Genomic DNA, 26563 nt, shown 5'->3' on the forward strand with positions numbered 1-26563 from the left:
CTTATATTAAAATTCTTAATTTTGCTGAAATAAAGTAATAATCTATAATAACATGTTCACATAGCAGCTCTATCAGAGGAGCTTGTATTGACAGGGGAAGAGAAATACCACAAGGGAAAATCCTCATGCAGCAATGTTCCTTTAAGAGAACCTAAGTCTGAGCTTAATTCTATAGGTTATGGACTGCAAGATATTCTCAGGACAGACAATATCCAACCCCACAAACTTCTACTAATTCTTGTTTGAAATACCTTTATTCTCCAGTTGTCACCAACATCATCCTTAATGCGATTTAGCCAAGATGCATCAAACCAAACAGCATCTTTGGAACGAAATTAAATGGTTAAACATAAAACACACAAATAAATGAAGATACCAGATTCCCAGCATTAAATCATCAGTCGTTTGACTACAGTATCGAATGACACACAAACTCCTGGAGACTGGAAGTTATACCTATGTCACAGGAAATTTCTATCTGACAGCTGAATTAAGAGACTACATTCCGGGGCAGGAAGAAGTTTTGTGCATGCTTGAGCTTGCTACAGCGAGGAACACAAGGATGTGAAGGCCTTTGTCATTTGCTGACATGCTGAATGTTTATACCTGTTTTCAGAAATGAAGTTATGCCCTTTAGGAAGAGTACCATACATTGTTCTGGCAAAACCCTGGAGGTCGAAAGTCAGTTGACCGGTGGTTTAGTTACCTGACCAATTACACAAGTAAAAGTACTAAGTTAAGAGTTCTTGGGCAAGTCCTCAAATATGATAGAACTAATAAATACTACCAACTTAATTAAAAAAAGGAATTTTATTTTTTTTTTTTAATGCAAAATTCAGCACCCTTTAGTGGCTACTGTACTCACCCTGCATGAGAAACAGCAAAGAATAATCATTGCTACGTCCAGGAGGAAAAAACCTAGACCAGGGCTGCTGAATGTGTTGTGTGGTGTAGAAGAGGCAGGGGCAGGTTGCTCTGCATGCACTTGTCTGCACAGACCAGGAAATGACGGTGCTTGGAAACGGCTGCAGACCCTGGATGGCTGTTTACTTCCTCCCTACACAAACCGGATGCACCAAAACTGAAAGTCTTGAGTCAGATGGGTTCTGAAAGGTTTGCGCAACATTCTTTCTGATGTCTCTGCTGACCTTCGACTTGTTCAATGACTATTTGTCCCAGCGAACGCTTTTTCAAACAAGGAAAGTGAGAGGCGCTTGGAGCAGCTGGAGCCTCCCCCGCACAGAGAAGGCAACGCTGGGACACGGGCGGTGAGAGAAACAGAGGGAGGAGAGAGCGGGGCTTGTGGAGAGCCGTGGGCTCACGGGAATGGCACAGCGAGGCTGCCAGAAGGTTTTTAATCCCTGCTCCAAAAAGCTCCTTTCTGTCCTTTACACAAGGACGTGATTCCCTGGGGCTTTCTAAAACAGTGGTGGGAGGTGGAAACAAGAGTGTGAGATATCTTGTTGTGTGGTTTTTTTAAAGAGATCAGAGGAAAGGCTTGAGTTTTATCTGGAAGAGGTTTAATCAAACTGTCCTTACTCCAACCTAGCAAAACAGGATTCTGGACGCAGATTCCAGACCAGGTCAGTAAAAGCCACTCCATACTGTCTTGTGTCTGTGCCCACAGCTGTGCCACCACGTTGCTCATTTTCCCCTACCCCTGGGGTTCTGCGGTGTCTCGAAAGCTCAGCCTGCCCTGACCTGCCCCAGGACACGTCCCTGCAGAGCCCCACCATCCAGCCATGCTGCGTTTCCTCTGGGACAGCATCTCCATCCAGGTGCTCCTCATCTTCCTTGTTGTTTTCCTGCTTGTTGCTGACTACATGAAGCACAGAAAGCCCAAGGACTTCCCTCCGCACCCCTTCTATCTCCCCATCCTGGGGCACATGTACCTGATGAACTTCAACAATCCCATGATGACAGTACAGAAGGTAAGGGGGTGGTGGGTACTGTAGGGAAGGGGAGGGACGGGGTTGTGTCTGTGCCACCTTTGCAGTGTGGGGAGGGGGTTAACCTGAACCCCATGGCCCAGTAGGATTTCCAGGAGCTCACCCCGAGGTGGGAAGGACATTTGCCCTCAGTCGGCAGCAACGTGGATGAAGTTTGCCCCGGCATGAAGAAGGGGACAATTGTGGAGCAATCCCTTGGGCAAAGGGCAAGGCCTGACGCCACGGGTGCTGTCACAGCTGTAGGAGCTCCATAGGTCTCACTGGGCACTGGAAGGATATTTGTGAAGGGAGTGAAACGAAAGCTGAAAAACACAGGACTGAAAGATCAAACTGGCAGAGTTTTGTGTAATCTATGGCAAATAATCTTCAACTCCTCATCTGTGATTTGTGAAAAGAGGAAAGGAAAAAAGACCACGCAGACAAGCAGACACTTGCGCAAACACCCTGTCTCCCCTCCTGCTCTCAGCTTCCCTTTTTTTCACTTGTGTGTCCTGCCAGGCCATCCCTGTCCTGAGAGGCACACTGATCGCCAATGCAGCTCCTTGTAATTTTTTTTTCACCCTTCCAGCTTATTGAAAAATACGGTGACATATTTGGCGTGGACATGGGCAGGGAATCATTTGTCATCGTTAGTGGACTACGGATGCTTAGGGAAGTTCTTGTAAACCAAGGGGAAAACTTCCTGGATCGCCCTGAATTGCCTCTTGCTGGGGAGCTCTTCAGCAACAGGGGTGAGTTCTCCCTCAGGACACAGATCTCAGCCACAAAACCCAAGTGCTGACTCAGCAGAGGTCCAACACAGCTGCACATAAGGCAGAGCCCTGGAGCTTTTTCCCCTTGGTGGAGGGATCTGCCTTGTGTCACAGTGTCGTGTTTCTGGCAGGACTGCTGTCTTCCAATGGGCACTTGTGGAAGCAGCAGAGGAGATTCACCTTGTCCACCCTCCGAAACTTCGGCTTGGGGAAGAGGAGCCTGGAGGAGCGCATCCAGGAGGAGTGCCGGTACCTTGTGGATGCGTTTGGGGATGAGCAGGGTAAGTGCCATGGCCCCTTATAAGCTGAGATGAACACAAAAACCAGTATGACCCATTACAGTTTCACTCACGAGTCACTGCATGCTGAGAAATGCCTCACCTTGGAGAAGATTCTAGCACCCTGCCAACACCCCAGCTCCCTTTTACAGGTGATTTTCCCTCAGACTGATGGGTAAATGCAGCTGGGTAACCTCAAAGCATTAATCATAGCCCACCTTCAGCCTGCTGCTCTCTTGGAGATCTCCAGAACATCCCATGTGTGTAAGCACCAATGTTTCCCATGAATTCACGTGATATCTGCTCTTCTGCAGACCTGGCTTTCCAGCGTAAACAAACTTCTCCACAGTCTGACTGAAGTGGGACCAAGGGTGGGATGTTTGCTGCACAATGGGGCTGCCCAGCCAAGCTTGGCCAGATCCTGGGGTGGTGAGGAGTCCTGGGAACACAGTGACACAGGAGGGTGCCCATCAGGGGCCACTCATTTCACTCCTATTTGTTGACTAGATTATATTTAATAACTGTGTTTCCTTGTTCTTTTCTGGCAAGACTCAAAATGGATCATTCTCTTTGCATTCTGTAGGGGATCCTTTCGACCCTCACTTTAAAATCAATAACGCCGTTTCAAACATCATCTGCTCTGTCACCTTTGGGAATCGCTTTGAATACCATGATGAGGACTTCCAAAAACTGCTGCACCTGCTGGATGAGACCCTTACCCTTAATGGGGCCATCATGAGCCAGGTACAGACTCCTGCCACCAACACGAGCAGTGTGCACTTTTGCAGAGCTATAGTTTCTCCTCCGCAGTCAACCTCAATAGCTGTAGCATTTTCAGCACTAAAATTTATTGTCATTCGCTATTACCATAATTTCTTTCTGCCTTTTTTTCCAGCTGTTCAATGTCCATGCCACTCTCTCATCCAACACCACCTTTCCTGCCCATTAACTGCCAGCCTGCCTGCTGTAATGCTGGGTAGTGCATGAGTCTCTTTGGAGTGACAGGAATACCAGTCCCTTGTCAACCTCTACCAGAGATCAGCTATTTCCACCAACACCAGAAATTCACTCAGCTAGGCCCTGTAGGCTCCTCAGGTTTTGGTAACAGAAGGTCTATTTCCATTCTCTATTCAATTTGCCTCTCTCCTTTTCTCTCCAAAGCTGTATAATTCTTTCCCATCCATAATAAAGTTCTTCCCTGGAGCCCACCAAACCATTTTTAGAAACTCAAGATTACTGAAAAGTTTTGTGAAAGAGAGGATCAACAAACACAAGGAGGACTGGAACCCCTCGGAGAGCCGGGACTTCATCGACTGCTACCTGCAGGAGATAGCCAAGGTCAGCACCGCAGAGCAAACCCCTCTGCAGCGGGGCTTAGAAATCCAGAGGGATGAGAAATGAGCCCAAATTCTCCATCTGAACTGCCTCTGTGGCCAGTTGTGAGCTTAGGGTGGACATCAGGTTCAGGGCACCCATGAACAGGATGGAGGTGGAGGGGGCCAGAAGCTTCTGCCAAAATCCTTGGGACTGACTTGGACTAAGCCTGGTGTGAGGGCAGCCCTGACTGTTCGTGCATCACTAACACATCTCTTTGTGAAGGACAACGGCGATGGCATCTTCCAGGAGGAAAACCTCATGGCATGCGCAGTTGACTTGTTCTTAGCTGGGACTGAGACCACTTCAACAACCATCCGCTGGGCATTGCTGTATATGGCCATGTATCCAGAAATTCAAGGTACAATAATTAAATTATCAGCACTTTTAAATTATTTTAGCCCTCGCAGCTTTGTAAGACCCTTTTTTTAATGACAGATAAATGGTTAATCTCCCTGTACTCAGACAAAAGATCAGTGCAAACTGTGTCAGGTTTCCCATGTCAGTCTCACAGCTATCACTCCACGCTGTTCCAAGGTGGTTTTGTTTAGTTTTGTTTTTTTCCCTTGTACCTTGGCTGATCCCTGCTCTTTCCCGCCAGCCCGCGTGCAAGCAGAGATCGACACGGTCATCGGGCAGGGGCGGCAGCCAGCCCTGGACGACAGGAGCAACATGCCCTACACCAATGCTGTCATCCACGAAGTGCAGAGGAAAGGCAACATCATCCCTTTCAGTGTGCCAAGAATGACAGTGAAGGACACGGTCGTGGATGGCTTCTACATACCAAAGGTAACCCCACTGCTGAGCGATGAGACTTTAGCAAGAGACTCCCCATTCCCCAGGCACGTTTCACCATCCCAGGTCCATCCTGTGCAGACAGGAGTAGAGGCAGGGCGACTCTGCCCCGGCCACCCTTGAACATGTATTTTTACCATCCAAACAGTGTTCTCCAGCACACTGAGTGGTGCAGAGCGCTGGGGGTGACACCCCCACTGCACGCACTGTTGAGGTACAGATGCCATCTCACAACTTTTACAGGAAGTTGGGCCCAAGACTAGAGCAGATAAAAGTGATGCTGAAGAGGGAAAAACAGGGGTCTGTCATCACTGAGTCTCTGGACAAGAATTAGCAGAATTTGACTACAGCTGTTCCTAACAGAGAGGAGACTTGGAAATAAAAAGGCTCCTCCTGCTCTCAGTAATCAAGTGCAATTTATTTGTTTTTTCTCCTCTTAGGGCACTAGTGTGCTCACAAATTTCACCTCTGTGATGTTTGACCAGAACGAGTGGAAAACTCCTGACGCTTTTAACCCTGGGCATTTCCTGAAAGATGGTCAGTTCTGGAAAAGAGAGTCTTTTGTACCATTTTCTATAGGTAAGATTTGTTGAATTTTGGTGCTTTGGTGCTGAGGCACTGAGATGAGGAAGAGGCAGATGTTGGCTGCACCCTGGGAGTTGCTGCTCAAGCAGTGCTCACATGGACAACCCATAAAAATGCCAGACACCCTAGAAACAGCTTCACCAAGCAGAGCATTGCCCTGTGATCCTGCTCCCACGTGGCTGAGGTCACTAGAGGCTTCACTGTTGCCATCACAGGGGACCAAGCCAACAGCTTCCCCGGGACATTCCTTTTACCACCCCTTTTTCTCGTGCCAGCATCGCACACCTTCTCTGTCCACTCTCTTTGGCGTAACTCAAACCAACCACTTCTCCCAGCATGGGCCCATCCAGACTGTGCGTGTCAAGCACAGCTTATCTAAGCAGGGGAGGATTCAGTGTCTGTACATATGGTTACACACATGTGCACTCAAGAGTCGTGTAACTGGGAATGCAGCCCATTCTGTAATGCTAATACTGTTATTGGGGAGCTCAGTTTGGATACGAAAGTCATCCTGGAAAGGGAGTAACTTGCCTGGGCTGTGGTGCTAAGGGAAGGCAGAGGCTGTTGTGGCAGCAAAAGCAGCCGAGCAGCCAGCGCAGGTTGAGGAAGCCATGGGTGACTGTCTCCGCAGGGAAGCGCTCCTGCCCGGGTGAGCTGCTGGCCCGCACCGAGCTCTTCCTCTTCTTCACGGCTCTGCTCCAGAAATTCACCTTCCAGGCACCACCAGACACCACACTCAGCCTCCAGTTCAAGCTGGGCCTCACGCTGAGCCCAAAATCCTACAAGATCTGTGCTGTGCCTCGGTAGGGAAGCCTTGGCCACTGTCCTCACAGGGAAAATCCTTTGTTAGGGATGCTGAAAATGAGCCCTCAGCTGGGTGGTGGTAACAACCATCTGGCTCCAGAGAGAGGCTGGAGGATTTGTTGGTTTCTTTTCAAGCAATTGCAAAATAATTTCTTTTACAAGCAGACTTCTCACTCTGTATCACATGGTCAGCCTGGCATCTGCCAGGGCACTTTTAGTCTTGCGATAGGTCACTGTAAATGAAGGAGGAGCTTGGGCCTTTTGTACTTGGACTACTAATATCCCACGGTTTTAGATTCTCTTATCCTTGAATTGTGACCATTAAAAAAAAAAAATTAAAATTAAAAAAAAAAAAAAAATTAAAAAAATTGTGTCACTCCAACACAGTTCTATCATGCATACCAATAAATCCTTATGAAAACGTTTTTGTCATGAAGTATTCTTCAAAGTGAAGACCACTACAGGCCATTTCCAGCACTGGCTGTAGCCTTCAGCCCTGCCCTGTTTTTCAGGAATGGGACAGGGGGCTGTGAGCCCACCGGGGCAGAGGCAGCCGCACAGCACCCGACCCCTGTCCCTGCGGCATTGCTCTCCGGTAGCAGAGAGGCTGGCACTGTAACAGCAAAGGCAGTTCCTACAGAACTGATGAACATCACTGATCCTGACAGGACAAGCAAACTAGCAAACCATCAAAGCCTGTGGCCGGGTCCTGGCATTGCACAGCAACAACACTGTGACACCCCCATCGACCACAGTGCTCTCTACTCTGACAGACCCCTCAATAAATCATCTGTACTTGCAGCTAGAGAAGTTTTGGGTACAGACATTAGAACTTGCTAAATCCTCCCCATTTACTTGCCTGGCATCACCGAGTGTCTGGTGTGCCCAGGAGGCAGAGGGGTGAGCTCCAGCAACACAGTGCACGGCTGGGCCTGCTGCACTCAACAGCCTGGTGAAGAAAAGGGTCCCTGGGAAAATACCAGCAGCAAATTTCGATCATTTTAATCCATGACATGCAAGGTGAGACAGTCCCAGGATTCACAACCGATGGTTCACACCAGTAAATGCATCCACTCAGTAACAGTTGCACCGTGGGACCCCGGCAAGGTCCCTGAGCACGGGGAGCTGCAGCTCCCGGCAGCGAGTCCGGGGCCGGCTGCATGAACCCCCGGCATAGCACAGCCCCCATCAATTCTCAGGATGGATTTGACATGACAATGAGGGATTTCTGAGAGAAATCATTTCATACCTCAGATTTCTTCTTGCACTTGCTACAGCCGCAACTGTACACGAAAACACTTCTTTGTCACTGCAGCATCTGGATCATCAAGAGAGTCATCTAATTGCTCTGGCCTGTCCTTCATAATCTCATTTTCTGACACCAAGCTGTTTCTTTCATCCTGGAGGGCAGCCACCTGGTGCAGATAAAACAGCATCAATATTGTCAGACCTGTCCAGCTGGGAAGAACTGAAGCAAGACAGCTGTACATCACCAAATTAGTTTATGAAAAAGTTTGAGTGTCCAGAAATTTTAGAATGTGATTTCCATAAGCATAGAGATCCTTTACTATATGACAATTATGAAATGGCAAAAGAAAAGTCCCTCTACAAGGAGACGAATTTTTGTAACTGAAACTATGATAAAGGTAGAAAATGTGATACGGAGAATAACTGGTGCTCACATCTTAAGCAAATGAGAATATAACACTTCATTGAAACAGTGTCATTAACAGCCATAAAATGGGAAAGGATTAAGAGGGTGGTACCTTTAAAGGTTTTCTAGTGAAAGCTGTTGTGTTAATTTTAATAACTTGTCAAACATATGAGTGTGTAGCATGTTTTAGTTAACTGGCATATAAACAGGGACAATATGCTTTTTGGGTTAATGTTTTCCCGAATCCTACAGAAAACCTACCTTTCTTATACTCTTGGAAATCATCAAGGAAGACTCAGACCTTACAAGTGAATTTATTTACAAGTAGTTTAGCTGAGAAGCATCAGTCAGTGTTATGGCTTTAAATAAATAAAATTTTAAAATACAAAACAAACAAAAAGCTCACCACATATATCATGGTGTCATTATTAAATTAGACATCAGATCATCACGTGCAGCTGTTCAAGAAATGTTCTTATCCCTAGGTTTCCTTTAGCATGTTATCAGACGTCTGTGCTTAAAAAAAAAAACAGTTTAATGAATAAAATAAAGGTACAGCAAATAAACTGTCCAGACTGGGTACCTCTCAAGGGGAGGGACCCCAAGACAAAAGAGGCTTGTGCTTTTACTCCCTCACAATCTATATACCCACTTGTTACGCATCCTTCACGTGCTATCCTTTCAGTCCAGTGGTAATTGTGGGTCTGGGGGCTTCTCTGTCTCTTACTGGATAAGCTCACAGTATGCAGCCTGGAATTCGGGCAGGCCTGGCCCCTTACTCTAAGTTTGGCTACTCATGCTAAAACAGATTACTCACACAAAGAAAGTACAGCTAAAAGAACAGAAAAGGCTTTAAAAGTTAGTTTGATTTATTTTTTTCTGCAACAGTCCTCCCTTTTTTTTATTTTAAGCATCCCTGTTTATAATGTCAAATAGAACTCATGAAGCCTCTCAGGGTGTTTAATTATCACCCATAATCTGACACATAATGCTATTACAAGTAACAAGCATAATACAACCACAGCCAACAGGATTGCCACTGGATGAAGTACCAGATTAAATATTCCCATAGCTATTGGTGACCGTCCAAGAAGGGTTTCCCACCAACAGTGTTCTCCATCCTTATTTATCCTTTCCGTGACACAATGTATTTCTTCCACATCATGATGGACAGCTATTAGGGGGTTTTTCTCCAATGTTTCAGACGTTATCTAACAGTTGATACAAATCATCATGATTTAATATCTACCTTAATAAAGTAAGATTCATTCTTATGGGGAAATACAGTAGATCTGTAACTAAGGTATAATTGGACTGTAGCAGCTAACAGGAGCTGAATAATTGAAATGACAACCTGTTATGTTAGTAAAGTTACGAACACAAGTGTTCGAGTGATTATTTGTTTCTACAGTGAAGTTATCTATGAGTATGAAATTAAAAAGGGTTCTCACACATCCCTTTCCATTACATATTAGTACAGTTCTTGGAGTCTCCTCAGGATGTATTTCAAAGTGACAAATATCTTGTTCAGTGTCAAGAAAAATGTGTTGGGCTTTTATGGTGTTACTCTCACAAATAAATCTCTGCTGTTCTCATATCACACAAGCATCAATGTCAACAGTCTGCCCTTTGTTATTGTTATATTGGGCTCACACTCTGTGTTCTAATGGATAAAGTACAGTCCCATTGTGATTTAATCCCAATGCAATGATCAGGTAGACGGTAGATACCGATGCATTGTGTGGTGTTGTCATGGAACCACGTAACTACTGTAAATACGTATTTCTTTGGCAGTATGGGTTTTCCCCCAGTTGTCCATATTCCATCATTATTTTGTTTTGCTTCCCACTATTCCTATTGCTCGTTTTCTTCTGCTGAACAGTCTTTCTCGTACATGTTTTTTGGGTCAGTTAAATCTGGCCAATTGCTCTGTTTTATCGTTTTAATGGCAACTGTACATTCTTTCAGGGGTCACTGGGCTGCTGCCTTTGTAGCTGCATTAGCTAATGCATTCCCTTCACTGATTTCCATGGTGTCCTTTGTATTGGCCAGATGATGAAACACAACAGTTTGGGAAGTTGGACTTATGGCCTGTTTCTTCTCAATTTGATACTTTCCTTCATGAGGATAGGAAGAATCTTCATTCTTTCCACAACATACCTGTTGCATGGCATACTCTGAAGGCATACTGAGAGTCCGCATAGATGTTGACTTGTTTTCCCAGATGTGCTGCATATGCCAGGGCCACCAGGTCTGCACCTTGTGCACTCATCCTTGATGGGAGAGGATCAGCCTCTGTTACTGGTCCTTGGCTGACTAATGCGTATGCAGTCCATCATCATCCATGATGGTAGTAGGATGAACCATCTACAAATAAAAGTAGATCTGGGTTATGTAAAGGGATCTCAGTTAAATCTGTTAATGATTTACTTGAAACGAGTATCACCTGCTCACATTGCTGGTGCTCTTCTCCATCATCAGGTAAGGGCATTAAGGTTGCTGGATTCATAGTATCGCACCTTTTCAAAATTACATTGTCTGCCATTGGAAGGATTAGTTCATACTGGTGTGCCCATTGTGGAGATAACGCTTGGGTCGCATACTGTTTCAGCAGTGTTTCCACTTCATGCCCGACATGAAACTGTTATCAGGTATCCTAAAGTGAGGGGATGACTTCTTTCTAATATTGTAGCTGCTGCTGCTACCGATTTGATACAGGTTGGCGATCCTGCTGCAACTGGATCTAATTGAGCAGAATATCATGTGCCCGGTCTCTGGTGAGGTCTTAATTTTGGTATTACTACCACACTGTCTGTCCCTTTGTGTACATGCACATAGAAGTTGAAGGGGTTTGTATAATCTGGGATCCTAAGAGTGGGAGCAGAAGCCAGAGGATGTTTTATTGCTCTAAAGGCTTTCTCTCTCTCCAGGACCCACCTTATAGGTTCTCCTTCTTGTTGCCTCTGTCAGGGGTTTTGTTAATTCTTCTGATCCAGGAATCCATTGTTGATAAAATCCTACAGCTCTGAGGAAGCCTCGTAACTGTTTCTTTGTGATTGCCCATGGGAGCTTAATTATAGCTTCTACTCTCTCTGGATTTATCACCCATTGCCCTTTCCTTAAAGCTTAGGTGTCTGACCTCTTTCTGACACAGCTAGAGTTTGGATGGAGATGCATGATGTCCTTTTTCTGCAAGAGCAGTACAAAGATGTACAATGTCTATCATACAAGCAGTTTCATCCTTACTTACTAGCAGCAAATCATCTACATATTGTACAAGAACAGATTCTTCTTGTAATTCTACATCTTTTAAATCATTTTTCAGTATTTGCAAAAAAATCTTAGGGGATCCTGTGGGAGTCATGTCCAGGTCAGTTGTTGCCCCTTGCATGGAAAAGCAAATAGAAGTTGGCTGCCCTCTAACAGAATACTAAAAAAGCAGCAGTTAGATCACAGTAGAATACTTTGCCCAATGCAGTACTTGAAAGAATATGACATGGAGATTAGGTCCCACTGTGTGTGGTGTTTCTACATGCTGTTTAATTTCCTGTAAATCTTGCACAAACCGATATTCCAGATGCCCAGCTTTATATAGTTTGTTTTTTCTCACAGGGAGTATTATAGAGCGACAGACATACTTTCAAAATCCCTTGGGCCAACTATCAGTTTATCTGCTTCTAAATTATTTTCTCTGCCTCTTGACGGATAGAATACAGTTTCAAAGCTGGCAAGGTTCCTCCCTTTGTTTTTATGTTTATGGGTTTAGCTGAAACCAGCAACCCTGCATCAGTGCTAGTTTTACTCCACAGTTTTGTAGGTACTGATTTTAATGCTTCTGATATTTTAAACTCATCTTTCAAATTTCCCGTGATCACACGCATTCCCATGATTATGAGATCTATCCCCTTGGGTGACAATCTCAACTCCACATCCAGGGTCTGTAAAAGATCCCTTCCTAATAAGCACACTGGGGAGTCCTCTGCCAATATGAACCTGCCCCAAACACTCTTATTCCAAATTATTACCAACAACAGCTTACTCAGAATTCTGTCTCCCCATCCCGCTACCCCATGTATTACTACTCTATCTTCAGTCCTGGAATTTTCAGGGTAAAATCTAAAAGGGATAGGGTAGCCCCTGTATCTACTACAAATTCAACTTCACAGCCTCCCACTTCACAATTATATATCCTTTATGATCCAAATGAGTTTCCCATATACTGAATATTTGCAACCCTTCTGATTCTGCAAAGTTCTTCAGGTTTTCCTCTAGTCATTGTGAACTGTTGTCCCCTTGGGGTAATTCTTCCCAAAGGAGGAAGTTATTAGGGTGGTTTTTTTCCATTGTTTCAGACATTATCTAACAGTTGATACAAATCATCATGATTTAATAGCCACCTTAAAAAACTAAGATTCATTACGATGAGGTGGGCAGTGGATCTGTAACAAAGGTATAACTGGACTTGATTAAACTTATTCTGCAACCTAACCTAGAGAATGCAATATTAAGAAGCAGTTTGTGGTCATCATTTACAAGTCTATCAGGCAAACAGATGTAAGAAACAAAGCACAAAGTAATCTACCACTTCAGTAGGTGTTGTCTTTCTCATTTGTCTCTGTTTTCACTTGTAGAAGGAGCCATTATTTCCTTGCTCATGAGATACAAGAAGCCACAGAAAAAGGAGGTTAAATTAGAGTATAAATATTTGTAAATTCATTGTCTACAGAGTACCAATTGTATTTACCACCATGGTCTTGCATCCCTTAAATGCATCAAAACTTAATACACCTCAAGGTTCATAAAATATTAAACCAAATCTAAAATAAGATTACTTCTTTTTTTTCCCTTCCGCAAATGAACCAAGTTAGCAGTACATCTTACTGGATGAACTTGTGATCTCTTGTAATTATTGCTACCCCCTAGTCAAGTTAAAACACAGTGAGCCAGAGGACAGGACTTCACTGAATAAATATCACACTTCATTCTGTCATGTTAATTGCCATTAAGCACACCATGGGAACATTAACACAGCTCTCACCGATCTCCAGTACAAAGATGTACACAGTAAGTTTGTCACCAATTAAAGAGCCTTTCTTCTTACTCAGGAATTACAGTATTATTTCTAGACCTTCTCCAGTCCTTTGCTTGGATGAAAGGATTAAAAAATGTCAAGAAATGAATATTTGTCTTCCCAACTGACAGCATTGGGCTATGAATTATTACATACTTGGAACCCCAGATTTTTCTCTGAATACACCTACATTTAATTTAAAGTAGACAGTATTTTAAAAAGTATATGCAAAAGACCTATAGATTATTTACAGAAATGAAGTTATGCACTTTAGGAAGAGTACCATACATCGGTCTGGCAAAACACTGGAGGTCGAAAGTCAATTAACCGGTGGTTTAGTTACCTGACTGATTACACAAGTAAAAGTACTAAGTTAAGAGTTCTTGGGCAAGTCCTCAAATATGATAGAACTAATTAACACTCCCAACTTAATTAAAAAAAAGAATTAAAATGCTTCCAAATTCAGTTGCTCCCCAAGCCTTCAAGAGGCTCCTCATAAGCCTAAGAAGTTCCACTTCTGGGCTGGCCAGAGAGCCTCAGTCTTGCCAACATGGAAGGGCAATTGTCAGCAAATGGCAAAATTCTGCTTCATTTTTTTTTTTTAATGCAAAATTCATCACCCTTTAGTGGCTACTGTACTCAGCCTGCATGAGAAACAGCAAAGAATAATCATTGCTACATCCAGGAGGAAAAAACCTAGACCAGGGCTGCTGAATGTGTTGTGTGGTGTAGAAAAGGCAGAGGCAGGTTGCTCTGCGTGCACTTGTCTGCACAGACCAGGAAATGACGGTGCTTGGAAACGGCTGCAGACCCTGGATGGCTGTTTACTTCCTCCCTACACAAACCGGATGCACTGAAACTGAAAGTCTTGAGTCAGATGGGTTGTGAGAGTTTGCACAACCTTATCTCAGCTCTCTTCCCTGACTTGGGGCTTGGTCTGGGGATATTTGTGCTAGAAAACGAACTTCTATAAACGGGGACATCACGAGGAGCTGAGAACAGCTGGAGCCTCCCAGACACAGAGAAGGCAACGCTGGGACACGGGTGGTGAGAGAACCACAGGGAGGAGAGAGCGGGGCTTGTGACGAGCCCCGGGCTCGTGGGAACAGCACAGTGAGGCTGCTGAAAGGAAGTAATCCCGGCACCACAAAGCTCCTTTCTGTCCTTTACGCAAGGATGAGGATCAGTGGGCTTTCATAAAGCAGCAGTAGGAGGTGGGAGGGGAAAAGAAGAGCATGGGTTGTTTTGGTTTGTGTTTGCTTTTTTTTGAATGCCATCAGAGCAAATGCTAAGTTTTATCTGGAAGGGGCTTAATCAAACTGCCCTGACTGAAACCTGGGAAAGTAGGAATCTTAACCATGCTGTCTTGTGTCTGTACCCACAGCTGTGCCAGCACGTTGCCCATCTGCCACTGACCCTGGGGTTCTGTGGTGCCCCTTGAGCTCAGCCTGCCCTGACCTGCCCCAGGACACGTCCCTGCAGAGCCCCACCATCCAGCCATGCTGCGTTTCCTCTGGGACAGCATCTCCATCCAGGTGCTCCTCATCTTCCTTGTTGTTTTCCTGCTTGTTGCCAACTACATGAAGCACAGAAAGCCCAAGGACTTCCCTCCACAACCCTTCTCTCTCCCCATCGTGGGGCACATGTACCTGATGAACTTCAGCAATCCCTTGATGACAGTACAGAAGGTAAGGGGGTGGTCGGTACTGTAGGGAAGGGGAGGGACGGGGCTGTGTCTGTGCCACCTTTGCAGTGTGGGGAGGGGGTTAACCTGAACCTCATGGCCCAGGAGGGCTCTCAGGAGGTCACCCCAGGGCGGGTAGGACATTTGCCCTCAATTGGCAGCAATGCGGATGAAGTTTGCCCCGGCATGAAGAAGGGGACAACTGTGAAGCAAGCCTTTGGGCAAAGGGCAAGGCCTGACACCATGGGTGCTGTCACAGCTGTAGGTGTCCCCTAGGTCTCACTGGGCGCTGGGAGGGTATTTGGGAAGGGAGAGAAACAAAAGCTGGAAAAACACAGGACTGGATGATCAAACTGGCAGAGCTTTGCTTGATTTATGGCCAGTAAACTCCCTCCTCATCTGTGATTTGGGAAAAGGGGAAAGAAAACAGACCATACACAGACAAGCAGACATTTTTAGAAACACCCTGTCTCGCCTCCTATTCTCAGCTTCCCTTATTTTCTCTTATGTCATATGCCAGGCCAACCCTATCCTGACAGATACACTAATGGCAAATGTAACTCAAATTTATTTGATCCCCCTCTCAGCTTAATGAAAAATATGGGGACATCTTCGGCTTGGAGATGGGCACGGCATCGTTTGTGTTTGTTAATGGGCTGCGGATGGTTAAGGAAGTTCTTGTAAACCAAGGAGAAAACTTCCTGGATCGCCCTGAAATGGCCCTTTACAAGGAGGTCTTCAGCAACAGAGGTGAGTTATCTCTTAGGACACAGATCTCAGCTGTAAGGTCAAATCAATGACCCAGCAGAGGTTCGACACAGGTACACGTCAGGCGGAGCCCTGGAGCTTTTTCCCCCTCGGTGAAGGGATCTGCCTTGTGTCACATTGCCGTGTTACTGGCAGGACTGCTGTCTTCCAATGGGCACTTGTGGAAGCAGCAGAGGAGATTCACGTTGTCCACCCTCCGAAACTTCGGCTTGGGGAAGAGGAGCCTGGAGGAGCTCATCCGGGAGGAGTGCCGGTACCTCGTGGATGCGTTTGGGGATGAGCAGGGTAAGTGCCATGGCCCTCATAAGTTGTGATGAAGGAAGAAACCAGTATGACCCATTACAGTTTCACTCATGAGTCACTGCATGTTGAGAAATGCCTCACCTTGGAGAAGATGCTAGCACCCTGCCAGCACCCCAGCTCCCTTTTACAGGTGATTTTCCTTCAGACTGACTGGTGAATGCCCATAGCTAACCTGCAGTCTTGGCCAGATCCTGGGGTGGTGAGGCATTCTGGGAACACAGGAGAGTGCCCATCAGAGACCACTCATTTCACTCCTATTTGTTGAATAGTTTACCTCTGAAAACTGTGTTTTCTTGTTCTTTTCTGGTAAGACTCGAAGAAAATTGATCATTCTCTTTGTCTTCTGCAGGGAATTCTTTCGACCCTCACTTTAAAATCAATAACGCCGTTTCAAACATCATCTGCTCCGTCACCTTTGGCAATCGCTTTGAATACCATGATGAGGACTTCCAAAAATTGCTGCGGCTGATAGATGAGAGCATTACCAAAAGCGGGAGTGTCATGAGCCAGGTACAGCCTCCTGCCACCAACATGGACATAGTGGACTTTTGCAGTGCTATAGTTTGTCCTGTGGAGTCAGCCCCAAATCCTGTAGCTTATTAATCACTAAACTTGGTTGTCATTCGCTATTCCCATAATTTATTTCTGCCCTTTTCTTCCAGCTCTGCAATGCTCTTGTCATCTCTCTCACCCAACATCCCCTTTCCTGCCCATTAACTGCCAACCTGCCTGCTGTAATGCCAGGCAGTGCATGAGTCTCTCTGTGACAGGAATACCAACCCCTTGTCCAGCTCTCCTGGAGCTCAGCTTTTCCCATCAACTCCAACAATTTAGTCAGTTTGGCACTGCAGGCTTCTCAGCTTATAACAAGTGAAGAGTCTTTTCCGTCCTTTATTCAATTTGAATTTCACCTCTTCTCTCCAAAGCTGTACAACTCCTTCCCATCTATAATGAAGTTCTTCCCTGGATCACATCAAACCTTTTTTAAAAACTGGAGGTTGATGAGAAATTTTGTGAAAGAGAGGATCGACAAACACAAGGAGGACTGGAACCCCTCGGAGAGCCGGGACTTCATCGACTGCTACCTGCAGGAGATAGCCAAGGTCAGCACCGCGGAGCAAACCCCTCCACAGTGGGGCTTAGAAATCCAGAGGGATGAGAAATGAGCCCAAATTCTCCATCTGAACTGCCTCTGTGGCCAGTTGTGAGCTTAAGATGGACATCAGGTTCAGGGAACCCATCTAGAGGATGGAGGTGCACGGGGCCAGCAGTTTCTGCCAAAATCCTTGGGGTTGACTTGGACTAAGCCTGGTGTCAGGGCAGTCCTGACTGTTCGTGAATCACTAATATATCTTTTTGTGAAGGACAACGGTGATGGCACCTTCCAGGAGGAAAACCTTGTGGCATGTGCACTCGACTTGTTCTTAGCTGGGACTGAGACCACTTCAACAACCATCCGCTGGGCTCTGCTGTTTATGGCCATGTATCCAGAAATTCAAGGTACTACTATAAAAAGGTCAGCACTTTTCCTTACTTTTAGCTTTCACAAATTAGTGAGACAGTTTCTTTTTGAGCAAGAAATTGTTATTCTCACTGCACTCTCATAAAGAAGTATCTCAGGTCAGTTCTTGGGGGATCCACACTGCAACAAACCCACATTGTAGTACAGGATTTTTTGGTTGTTTTTTTCCCTTGTATCTTGTCTGATCCCTGCTCTTTCCCACCAGCCCGCGTGCAAGCAGAGATCGACACGGTCATCAGGCAGGCGCGGCAGCCAGCCCTGGATGACAGGAGCAACATGCCCTACACCAACGCCGTCATCCATGAAGTGCAGAGGAAAGGCAACATTGCCCCTTTCATCTTGCCAAGACTGACAATGAAGGACACGGTTGTGGATGGCTTCCGCATACCTAAGGTAACTCCTTTGACTGTTGATCAGTGAGACCCCCCATTCCACAGGCACGTCTCACCAGGCCACGTCCATCCTGTGCAGACGGGTAGAGACAGAGTGAGTCTGCCCTGGCCACAGCTCACTCCTATTGAACATGTATTTTTGCCAACCAAACAATGTTCTCCAGCACACTGAGTGGTGCAGAGCCATGTGGGATGACACCCCCAGTGCACACACCGTTGAGGCACAGATCCCATCTCACAGCTCTTACAGGAACTTGGGCCCAAGACTAGAGCAGATAAAAGTGATGCTGATGAGGGAAAAATATGTGTTTGTAAACATCACGCGTCCAAACATACAAGAAGTATGAAATCTGCCCATGCAAGGGTGTTGGACAAATGATTGCAGCAGAATATGGATATTTTTTACGGAGATTAGACTTGAAAATTAAATGCCTCACCTGATCTCAGTGACAGAGAAAGTGCAATTCACATTTCCTTTTATCCTCTTAGGGCACTGGATTGGTTGCAAATTTAACCTCTGTGATGTTTGACAAAAACGAGTGGGAAACCCCTGACACTTTCAACCCTGGACATTTCCTGAAGGATGGTCAGTTCTGGAAAAGAGAATCTTTCCTACCATTTTCTATAGGTAAGATTTCCTGCAAGTTGTGTTTCTGTGCTTATGCACTGGCATGGGGCTTCCCACTGCACAGTGAGGACACAGAGGAAATTAGTGATGGAAAGTGGAGATGTTGGATGCACCCTGGGAGGTGCTGCTCAAGCAGTGCTCACACAGCCACCCCAAAGCACTACACTGCAGAGAGGAGAGATAGGGGTTAATAACAGACCATAAAAGTGCCAGAGACCCTAGAAACACCTTCACCAAGCAGAGTATTGCCCTGGGCTACAGCCCCCACAAGGCTTCACTGTTGCCATCACATGGGACCAAGCCAACAGCTTCCCCGAGGGCATTCTTTTTACCACCCCTCTTTCCCATACTGGCATCACACACATTCTCTTTCCCCTCTCTTTGGTGTAGATCAAACTCCCAGCATAGGCACGTCCAGACCATACATGTCAGCACAGCTTATCCAAGCAGGGGAGGATTCAATGCTTGTCCCTACGGTTACACACACGTGCCCTCAAAAGTCCTGCATTGGGGGCACAGCCCCTGTTGTAGCGCCAATGCAATTCTTAGGGAACCCAGTTTGGGATGAAAAACATATCCTTGAAAGGGGGTAGCGTGCCTGGGCTGTGGTGCTAAGGGAAGGCAGAGGCTGTTGTGGCAGCAAAAGCAGCCGGGCAGCCAGCGCAGGTTGAGGAAGCCATGGGTGACTGTCTCCGCAGGGAAGCGCTCCTGCCCGGGTGAGCTGCTGGCCCGCACCGAGCTCTTCCTCTTCTTCACGGCTCTGCTCCAGAAATTCACCTTCCAGGCACCACCGGACACCACACTCAGCCTCCAGTTCAAGATGAGCATCACGCTGAGCCCAAAACCCTACAAGATCTGTGCTGTGCCTCGGTAGGGAAGCCTTGGCCACTGTCCTCACAGGGAAAATCCTTTGTTAGGGATGCTGAAAATGAGCCCTCAGCTGCTCCCCTGGGTGGTGGTAACAACCTCTCGCCTCCAAGGAGAGGTTGGAGGATTTGTTGGTTTCTTTTCAAGCAATTGCAAAATGATTTCTTTTACAATCAGACTTTGCACTCTGTATCACATGGGAAAGGTGATCAGTCTGGGATCTGCCAGGGCATTTTAGGCTTGTGATATGGCACTGTAAATGAAGGAGGGGCTTGTGCCTTTCCTACTTTAAGTACTAATTACTAATGTTTTTTGATTTTGTTATCCTTGACTAGTAATCCCGTAAGAAGAAGTCACTCCAACATGTCTGTTTCAAGTGCCTCAATAAATTTTTATCAAAATGTTTTTGTCATGAAGCATTCTTCAAAGTGAAGACCACTACAGGCCATTTCCAGCACTGGCTGTAGCCTTCAGCCCTGCCCCGTGTTTCAGGAATGGGACAGGGGCTGCGAGCCCACCAGGGCAGAGGCAGCCACACAGCACCCGACCCCTGTCCCTGCGGCATTGCTTTCCGGTAGCAGAGAGGTTGGCACTGTAACAGCAAAGGCAGTTCCTACAGAACTGATGAACATCACTGATCCTGACAGGACAAGCAAACTAGCAGGGAAACCATCAAAGCCTGTGGCCGGGTCCTGGCGTGGCACAGCAACAACACTGTGACACCCCCATGGAGCACCGTGCTCTGTACTCTGATGGACCTCTCAATAAATCATCTGTACTTGCAGCTAGAGAAGTCATAGGTCCTGCCTCTTAGAATCTGCTTAATCATTCCTGTTTACCTGCCCTGGCTAGGTGTGCCCAGGGGGCAGAGGGGTGAGCTCCAGCAACACACAGTGCACGGCTGGGTCTGCTGCACTCAACAGCCTGGTGAAGAAAAGGGTCCCTGGGAAAATACCAGCAGCAAATTTTGATCATTTTAAACCGTCACATGCAAGGTGAAACAGTCCCAGGATTCACAAACGGTGGTTCACACCAGTAAATGCATCCACTCAGTAACAGTTGCACCGTGGGACCCCGGCAAGGTCCCTGAGCATGGGGAGCTGCAGCTCCTGGCAGCGGGACCGAAGCTGGCTGCATGAACCCCTGGCACAGCACAGCCCCCATCAATTCTCAGGATGGATTTGACATGACAAATGAGGGATTTCTGAGAGAAATCATTTCATACCTCAGATTTCTTCCTGCAGTTGTTCCAGCTGCAGCTGTACCTGAAAATACCTCGTCACTGCAGCATCTGGATCATCAAGAGAGTCATCTAATTGCTCTGGCCTGTCCTTCATAATCTCAATTTCTGACACCAAGCTGTTTCTTTCATCCTGGAGGGCAGCCACCTGGTGCAGATAAAACAGCATCAACATTGTCAGACCTGTCCAGCTGGGAAGAACTGAAACAAGACAGCAAGTTACATCACCAAATTAGTTTATGAAAAAGTTTGAGTGTCCAGAAATTTTAGAATGTGATTTCCGTAAGTATACTTAAGCATACATATGCTTTAGTGTATGACCACTATGAAATGGGCAATGTCCCTCTATAAACAGACAAATTTTTGGAAGAGAAACCACAGTAAAAGCAGACAACGTGATATGGAAAGAAACTGGCACTTGCATTTGAAAGAACACCGTGGACACCATACAGAAAACTGTAGGGATCGGTGCGAAGGTGCTCTCCATCTTGCTGGTACTTCACAATCAGCAGCAGGATGGTGCTGGGCAGCACACTAACACAGCACTGCCGTGCGCCCAGCACTGAATGGTCGCGCAAGAAGCAGCTTCAGGCACTAACCGGCATAAGCCGGTTAGCACACAGGCAAAAGAAAAAACCTCAACAGCTTCATACAGACCATGCATCTTTTTGCAAGGACCAAGCAAGTTTGGTATTGAAAGTGTTCACAGCTTAAGCAAATGAGAATATAACACTTCATTGAAACCATAAGTGTCATTAACAGCCATAGAATGGGAAAGGATTAAGAGGATAGAACCTTTAAAGGTTTTCTGGTGAAAGCTGTTGTATTTTAACATCCTGTCAAACAACAGAGCATGTAGCATGTGTTAGTTAACTGGCATTTAAACAGGGACAGTCTGCTTTTTGGGTTATGTTTTCCTGAATCCTACAGGTTAAATATCTGTAAATTCACCGTCTACTGAGCACCAGTTGTATATAATAATAATTTAAAAACCCCACCTCCTGGTTGATAAAATATATTAAGAAATCTAGAATGCCTTCTTTTTCCTTCCCCAGAGTTAATAGTAACATCTTGTTGGATGAACCTGTGATCTGTTGAAGTTATTGCTGCCTCCCCAGTCAAGTCAAAACAGAGTGAACCAGAGGACAGCACTTCACTGAATTAATTTAATGGATTCTTTGTGTCATGTTATTTTCCATTAAGAAAACAATAGAAACACCAACACAGCTCTCACTGATCTCCAGTACAAAGATATACACAGTATGTTTGTTAACAATTAAAGGCTTTACTTCTTACTCAGGATTTACAGCTTTATTTTTAGCCCCTCTTCAGAAAGAAGGTTTGATTAGTCAGAATACAATGAACAAGAGGCTTATAGATTCATTTCTCCCAACAGGGTATTTTTAGCTTTAAAGATTATGTAGTCAATTTGAATCCAAGTTTTAAAGTCCACTAACAACACCACTGTTAACTTGATGAGGGTGCAATTACATATCACATTTTCTTCAACACAATCAGTGTTTAGTGTTGCCTCCCTCCACACTCTGCTACACGGTCCTGAAGCTCAGAGACATGCGTGACGGTCAAGCTGTGAGCTCAGAACAAACTGCAATAGCAGGGGGAGCACAGCGTGGCAAGAATAGAAGAGATGCAGCTGGGAGTTTGTAAATCAGATGCTGGGATGGTCTGTCAGAACAGTGTAGTCTCACAAACAGTTCTGATCAGCTTAACTGTGGGTCCAAGACTACAGCACTGGAACAGAAACTTCCTAACCTCACTCCTGTACCATCAGTGGTTTGCAACTAGATGCATTTCTTGTGTGAAACAGGAAACCTTAAGCATTTATTGCGTCCACTAGTTACATGTTCGGGTATGTGAGACTAAAATCAAAAACCCTTGCTTGGAGTTCTGGGCCTCTTGGTCCTGATCCTCCTAGATAATTTAGGCAATCACTTAAAATACTCCCTAGCTTTGCTCAGATGAACGAATTCACCAAGACAAACAAATGGGTATTTGTCTTCTCAACTGACAGCATTTGGCTGTGAACTATTACTCACCTCTTAAAGAGCAGTCATGACAACATGTTGAACAGACTCTTCAAGGGTCATGATCTTCTCTATGTGTTCTGTGAAAAAGAATTTGTAGTGACTCCTGGCCATGTTCATCTTAATGGCTTGAGTAACATGACATACCATTTGCACAAAGATCCCGAAGAAACTGCTCCTACAAAGCTCCCTCGGAACAGGTAGCGCTCCTTATACAGAGCACAATCATTAAACAACAACATTATTATTATCCAGTAATACGGTAGAGAATCTTAAGAGATTATATTCTCTTAGGGGAAAAAATTTATGTTAAGCCTAAAAGAACAATGAAATTTCCAGAGATCTGTATTCACGTATTTCCCTTTTCTTACATACATCTATATACGTGTGTATATATATATATATTTATATATATATATATATATATATATAAAAGCTTTTCAGAGAGCCAACAAGCTTGCAATTGAGTTAATAAATCAAAGTGAATGGATAGAAGTAATTGCATCTTTATTCTCAGTGCAGCCTGCCAGCTGGCTTTCCAAACACGCTTTGATGCACATTTCAGACAACCCAGGAATTGCACTAACAGACTCACTCTGAGGATTCCTCAGCCAGCAGAGCATTGAGCATCAGCTCTGGTAAGGGGAGAGAAAACTCAATTAGTTCAGTCTTGAGCTTTGGCAGATAAACAAAAGGCACTTTCTACTACAATTTTATAATATAATACATTTTATTTGCATTTGAATAGTGAGTTTTAGGTCTTGTCACATACTTGAACAAGTGTGAATAATCCACACATGCTTCAGACTCTTTTTCAAACCCATCCTGAGCAAAGTTGGAATTTTCTTCACAAGAAATTTCCCACAGATTTTCTGATTTTCAGTGAACTCCAATTTCAGAACAGGCATGCAACACATCAACAACAGAGACTTCTTGATGCATAAGAAAGGCAATTTCTACATCTCTTCCACCTTAACACTCCCCTGAGGCAGTCTGCTGGCTGCTGAACAGATTAAGGTAGTGTGTACCTTGCTTCCTTTCACAGTTGACTGCACAACCTAAAATAAGCTGCAGAAGCCTGCCCAGTTCAGTGGGATCTGAGTTCTCCGATATCCGGTTTAAGTCTGGAATAAGCTCTTCTGAAATCTGCTGACCCAAGAACTGTAAAGAAATTAAAAAAAAAAAAAATAGATAAAAAGTGGGCTCCTTCTTTTGTACAACATGAAAATACGGTATCATGTAAGAAATATGGACTCATTTAGAGAAAACAGTCTATTATTAAAGTCTGATAGTTTAAAACTTGTGGAAGGGAAACATTTTTAAATATTGGCATATGGGAGAATAGATGTATAGCTCTATCAAACTGGGAAATCTGAAGATGCCTAGACAGCTCAGATGTCCTTAACTCATCTGTTGGAGGACTTCAAATATGGAACATGAACCTCTCTTGAGCCAGCAAATGCATTGCCCAATGTCTGTCTCCAGCCCTCAGTGTGAATGTGTGTTTGGGGAAGGGGCGCTCAATCCACTGCAGCCAAAGACCTTTCCCATACTTGGAACCACAGATGTTCCTCTGAATACACCTACGTTTAATCAAAGTAGACAGTATTTTAAAAAGTATATGCAAAAGACCTATAGATTATTCACAGAAATGAAGTTATGCACTTTAGGAAGAGTACCATACATCGGTCTGGCAAAACACTGGAGGTCGAAAGTCAATTAACCGGTGGTTTAGTTACCTGACTGATTACACAAGTAAAAGTACTAAGTTAAGAGTTCTTGGGCAAGTCCTCAAATATGATAGAACTAATTAACACTCCCAACTTAATTAAAAAAAAGAATTAAAATGCTTCCAAATTCAGTTGCTCCCCAAGCCTTCAAGAGGCTCCTCATAAGCCTAAGAAGTTCCACTTCTGGGCTGGCCAGAGAGCCTCAGTCTTGCCAACATGGAAGGGCAATTGTCAGCAAATGGCAAAATTCTGCTTCATTTTTTTTTTTTTAATGCAAAATTCATCATCCTTTAGTGGCTACTGTACTCAGCCTGCATGAGAAACAGCAAAGAATAATCATTGCTACGTCCAGGAGGAAAAAACCTAGACCAGGGCTGCTGAATGTGCTGTGTGGTGTAGAAAAGGCAGGGGCAGGTTGCTCTGTGTGCACTTGTCTGCACAGACCAGGAAATGACGGTGCTTGGAAACGGCTGCAGACCCTGGATGGCTGTTTACTTCCTCCCTACACAAACCGGATGCACCAAAACTGAAAGTCTTGAGTCAGATGGGTTCTGAAAGGTTTGCGCAACATTCTTTCTGATGTCTCTGCTGACCTTCGACTTGTTCAATGACTATTTGTCCCAGCGAACGCTTTTTCAAACAAGGAAAGTGAGAGGCGCTTGGAGCAGCTGGAGCCTCCCCCGCACAGAGAAGGCAACGCTGGGACACGGGCGGTGAGAGAAACAGAGGGAGGAGAGAGCGGGGCTTGTGGAGAGCCGTGGGCTCACGGGAATGGCACAGCGAGGCTGCCAGAAGGTTTTTAATCCCTGCCCCAAAAAGCTCCTTTCTGTCCTTTACGCAAGGACGTGATTCCCTGGGGCTTTCTAAAACAGTGGTGGGAGGTGGAAACAAGAGTATAAGATTTCTAGTCGTGTGTTTTTTTTAAAGAGATCAGAGGAAAGGCTTGAGTTTTATCTGGAAGAGGTTTAATGAAACTGTTCTTACTCCAACCTAGCAAAACAGGATTCTGGACGCAGATTCCAGACCAGGTCAGCAAAAGCCACTCCATACTGTCTTGTGTCTGTGCCCACAGCTGTGCCAGCACGTTGCCCATCTGCCCCTGCCCCTGGGGTTCTGTGGTGCCCCATGATCTCGACCTGCCCTGACCTGCCGCAGGACACCTCCCTGCAGAGCCCCACCATCCAGCCATGCTGCGTTTCCTCTGGGACAGCATCTCCATCCAGGTGTTCCTCGTCTTCCTTGTTGTTTTCCTGCTCGTTGCTGACTACATGAAGCACAGAAAGCCCAAGGACTTCCCTCCACAACCCTTCTATCTCCCCATCCTGGGGCACATGTACCTGATGAACTTCAACAATCCCATGGTGACGTTTCAGAAGGTAAGGGGGTGGTGTGCACTATGGGCAAGGGGAAGGAGGGGGTTGTGTCTCTGCCACCTTTACAATGTGGGGAGGGGGTTAACCCAAACCCCATGGCCCAGGAGGACTCGCAGGAGCTCACCCCAGGATGGGCAGGACGTTTGCCCTCAGTCGGCAGCAACATGGATGAAGTTTGCCCAGGCATGTAGAAGGGGACAATTGCGGAGCAATCCCTTGGCAAAGGGCACGGCCTGACACGACGGATGCTGTCACAGCTGTAGGTGCCCCTTAGGTCTGATCGATGACTGGAAGTATATTTGTGAAGAGAGAGACACAAAAGATGGAAAAACAGAGGACTGAAAAACAGAACCGGGAGAGTTTTGCATGATTTATGGCCAAGAAACAACAATTCCTGAGCAATTATTTGAATAAAGAGAAAAAAAATCATATGCAGAAAACCAGACACTTGCGCAAACACTCTGCCTCCCCTCCTGCTCTCAGCTTCCCTTATTGTCACTTGCGTCTGCAGCCAGGCCATCCCCATCCTAACAGACACAATGATTGCAAATCCAAGCCCTCCTATTTATTTCCTTCCTTCCCAGCTTACTGAAAAATATGGGAACATCTTCAGTGTTGAGATGGGCACCTCATCATTTGTGATCGTTAATGGGCTGCATCTGGTTAAGGAAGTTCTTGTAAACCAAGGAGAAAACTTCCTGGATCGCCCAAAAATGCCTCTTGATGGGGATATCTTCAGCAACAGGGGT

General features: G+C 45.4%; 4 protein-coding genes across 16 annotated transcripts in view; 3 read left to right on the top strand and 1 right to left on the bottom strand.

Annotated features, from left to right (window-relative positions):
- LOC102093649 (cytochrome P450 2J2) overlaps nucleotides 1–19827 on the top strand; it is a 29499-nt gene extending 9672 nt beyond the window's left edge. Inside the window, exons 1-10 of one of the 5 annotated variants that reach the window (XM_065072077.1) lie at nucleotides 1064–1268; nucleotides 14647–14950; nucleotides 15534–15696; nucleotides 15850–15999; nucleotides 16367–16527; nucleotides 16944–17120; nucleotides 17382–17517; nucleotides 17745–17932; nucleotides 18421–18559; nucleotides 19258–19827. In XM_065072077.1, coding sequence (XP_064928149.1) covers nucleotides 14762–14950; nucleotides 15534–15696; nucleotides 15850–15999; nucleotides 16367–16527; nucleotides 16944–17120; nucleotides 17382–17517; nucleotides 17745–17932; nucleotides 18421–18559; nucleotides 19258–19433 — 1479 coding nt within the window. In that variant the 5' untranslated portion in view covers nucleotides 1064–1268; nucleotides 14647–14761 and the 3' untranslated portion in view covers nucleotides 19434–19827. Of the gene's footprint in view, nucleotides 1–1063; nucleotides 1269–14055; nucleotides 14477–14646; nucleotides 14951–15533; nucleotides 15697–15849; nucleotides 16000–16366; nucleotides 16528–16943; nucleotides 17121–17381; nucleotides 17518–17744; nucleotides 17933–18420; nucleotides 18560–19257 lie in introns of those variants that run through there. The other 4 variants (XM_013368500.3, XM_005498907.3, XM_065072078.1 and 1 more) reach the window with 4 other exon arrangements.
- Nucleotides 1–26563, bottom strand: part of LOC135580105 (protein Hook homolog 1-like) — a 48894-nt gene that overhangs the window by 15429 nt on the left and 6902 nt on the right. For 2 of the 4 annotated variants that reach the window (XM_065072100.1, XM_065072094.1), the window contains exons 2-9: nucleotides 25939–26101; nucleotides 23740–23872; nucleotides 23307–23346; nucleotides 22724–22791; nucleotides 20652–20814; nucleotides 10352–10558; nucleotides 8598–8707; nucleotides 252–7952 (exon numbers count right to left, since the gene is read on the bottom strand). In XM_065072100.1, the coding sequence (XP_064928172.1) occupies nucleotides 22764–22791; nucleotides 23307–23346; nucleotides 23740–23872; nucleotides 25939–26001 (264 nt within the window). In that variant the 5' untranslated portion in view covers nucleotides 26002–26101 and the 3' untranslated portion in view covers nucleotides 252–7952; nucleotides 8598–8707; nucleotides 10352–10558; nucleotides 20652–20814; nucleotides 22724–22763. Of the gene's footprint in view, nucleotides 1–251; nucleotides 7953–8597; nucleotides 8708–10351; nucleotides 10559–20651; nucleotides 20815–22723; nucleotides 22792–23306; nucleotides 23347–23739; nucleotides 23873–25938; nucleotides 26400–26563 lie in introns of those variants that run through there. The other 2 variants (XM_065072093.1, XM_065072092.1) reach the window with 2 other exon arrangements.
- LOC102094339 (cytochrome P450 2J2) overlaps nucleotides 1–26563 on the top strand; it is a 40704-nt gene that overhangs the window by 9661 nt on the left and 4480 nt on the right. For 2 of the 6 annotated variants that reach the window (XM_065072073.1, XM_065072075.1), the window contains exons 2-3: nucleotides 25514–25817; nucleotides 26399–26561. In XM_065072073.1, the coding sequence (XP_064928145.1) occupies nucleotides 25629–25817; nucleotides 26399–26561 (352 nt within the window). In that variant the 5' untranslated portion in view covers nucleotides 25514–25628. Of the gene's footprint in view, nucleotides 1–24770; nucleotides 25237–25435; nucleotides 25818–26398; nucleotides 26562–26563 lie in introns of those variants that run through there. The other 4 variants (XM_065072072.1, XM_065072071.1, XM_065072076.1 and 1 more) reach the window with 4 other exon arrangements.
- On the top strand, nucleotides 1708–6958 carry LOC102088854 (cytochrome P450 2J2). Its single transcript, XM_013368490.3, has 9 exons — nucleotides 1708–1931; nucleotides 2518–2680; nucleotides 2833–2982; nucleotides 3563–3723; nucleotides 4141–4317; nucleotides 4579–4714; nucleotides 4955–5142; nucleotides 5589–5727; nucleotides 6365–6958. Exons 1-9 carry the CDS (start codon nucleotides 1743–1745, stop codon nucleotides 6538–6540), a joined length of 1479 nt encoding a protein of 492 aa, XP_013223944.2. The 5' UTR covers nucleotides 1708–1742; the 3' UTR covers nucleotides 6541–6958.

The sequence above is a fragment of the Columba livia genome, chromosome 8, assembly GCF_036013475.1.
Source record: "Columba livia isolate bColLiv1 breed racing homer chromosome 8, bColLiv1.pat.W.v2, whole genome shotgun sequence".
NCBI lineage: Eukaryota > Metazoa > Chordata > Aves > Columbiformes > Columbidae > Columba > Columba livia.

Bases quoted from the DNA above. Each gene is read 5' to 3' on its own strand.
- LOC102088854 (XM_013368490.3), top strand. From the start codon at position 1,743: ATGCTGCGTTTCCTCTGGGACAGCATCTCCATCCAGGTGCTCCTCATC. The intron at 2,983-3,562 runs GTAAGTGCCATG...TGCATTCTGTAG, and splicing joins TGCGTTTGGGGATGAGCAGG to GGGATCCTTTCGACCCTCAC. The intron at 3,724-4,140 runs GTACAGACTCCT...TTCTCTCCAAAG, and splicing joins ATGGGGCCATCATGAGCCAG to CTGTATAATTCTTTCCCATC.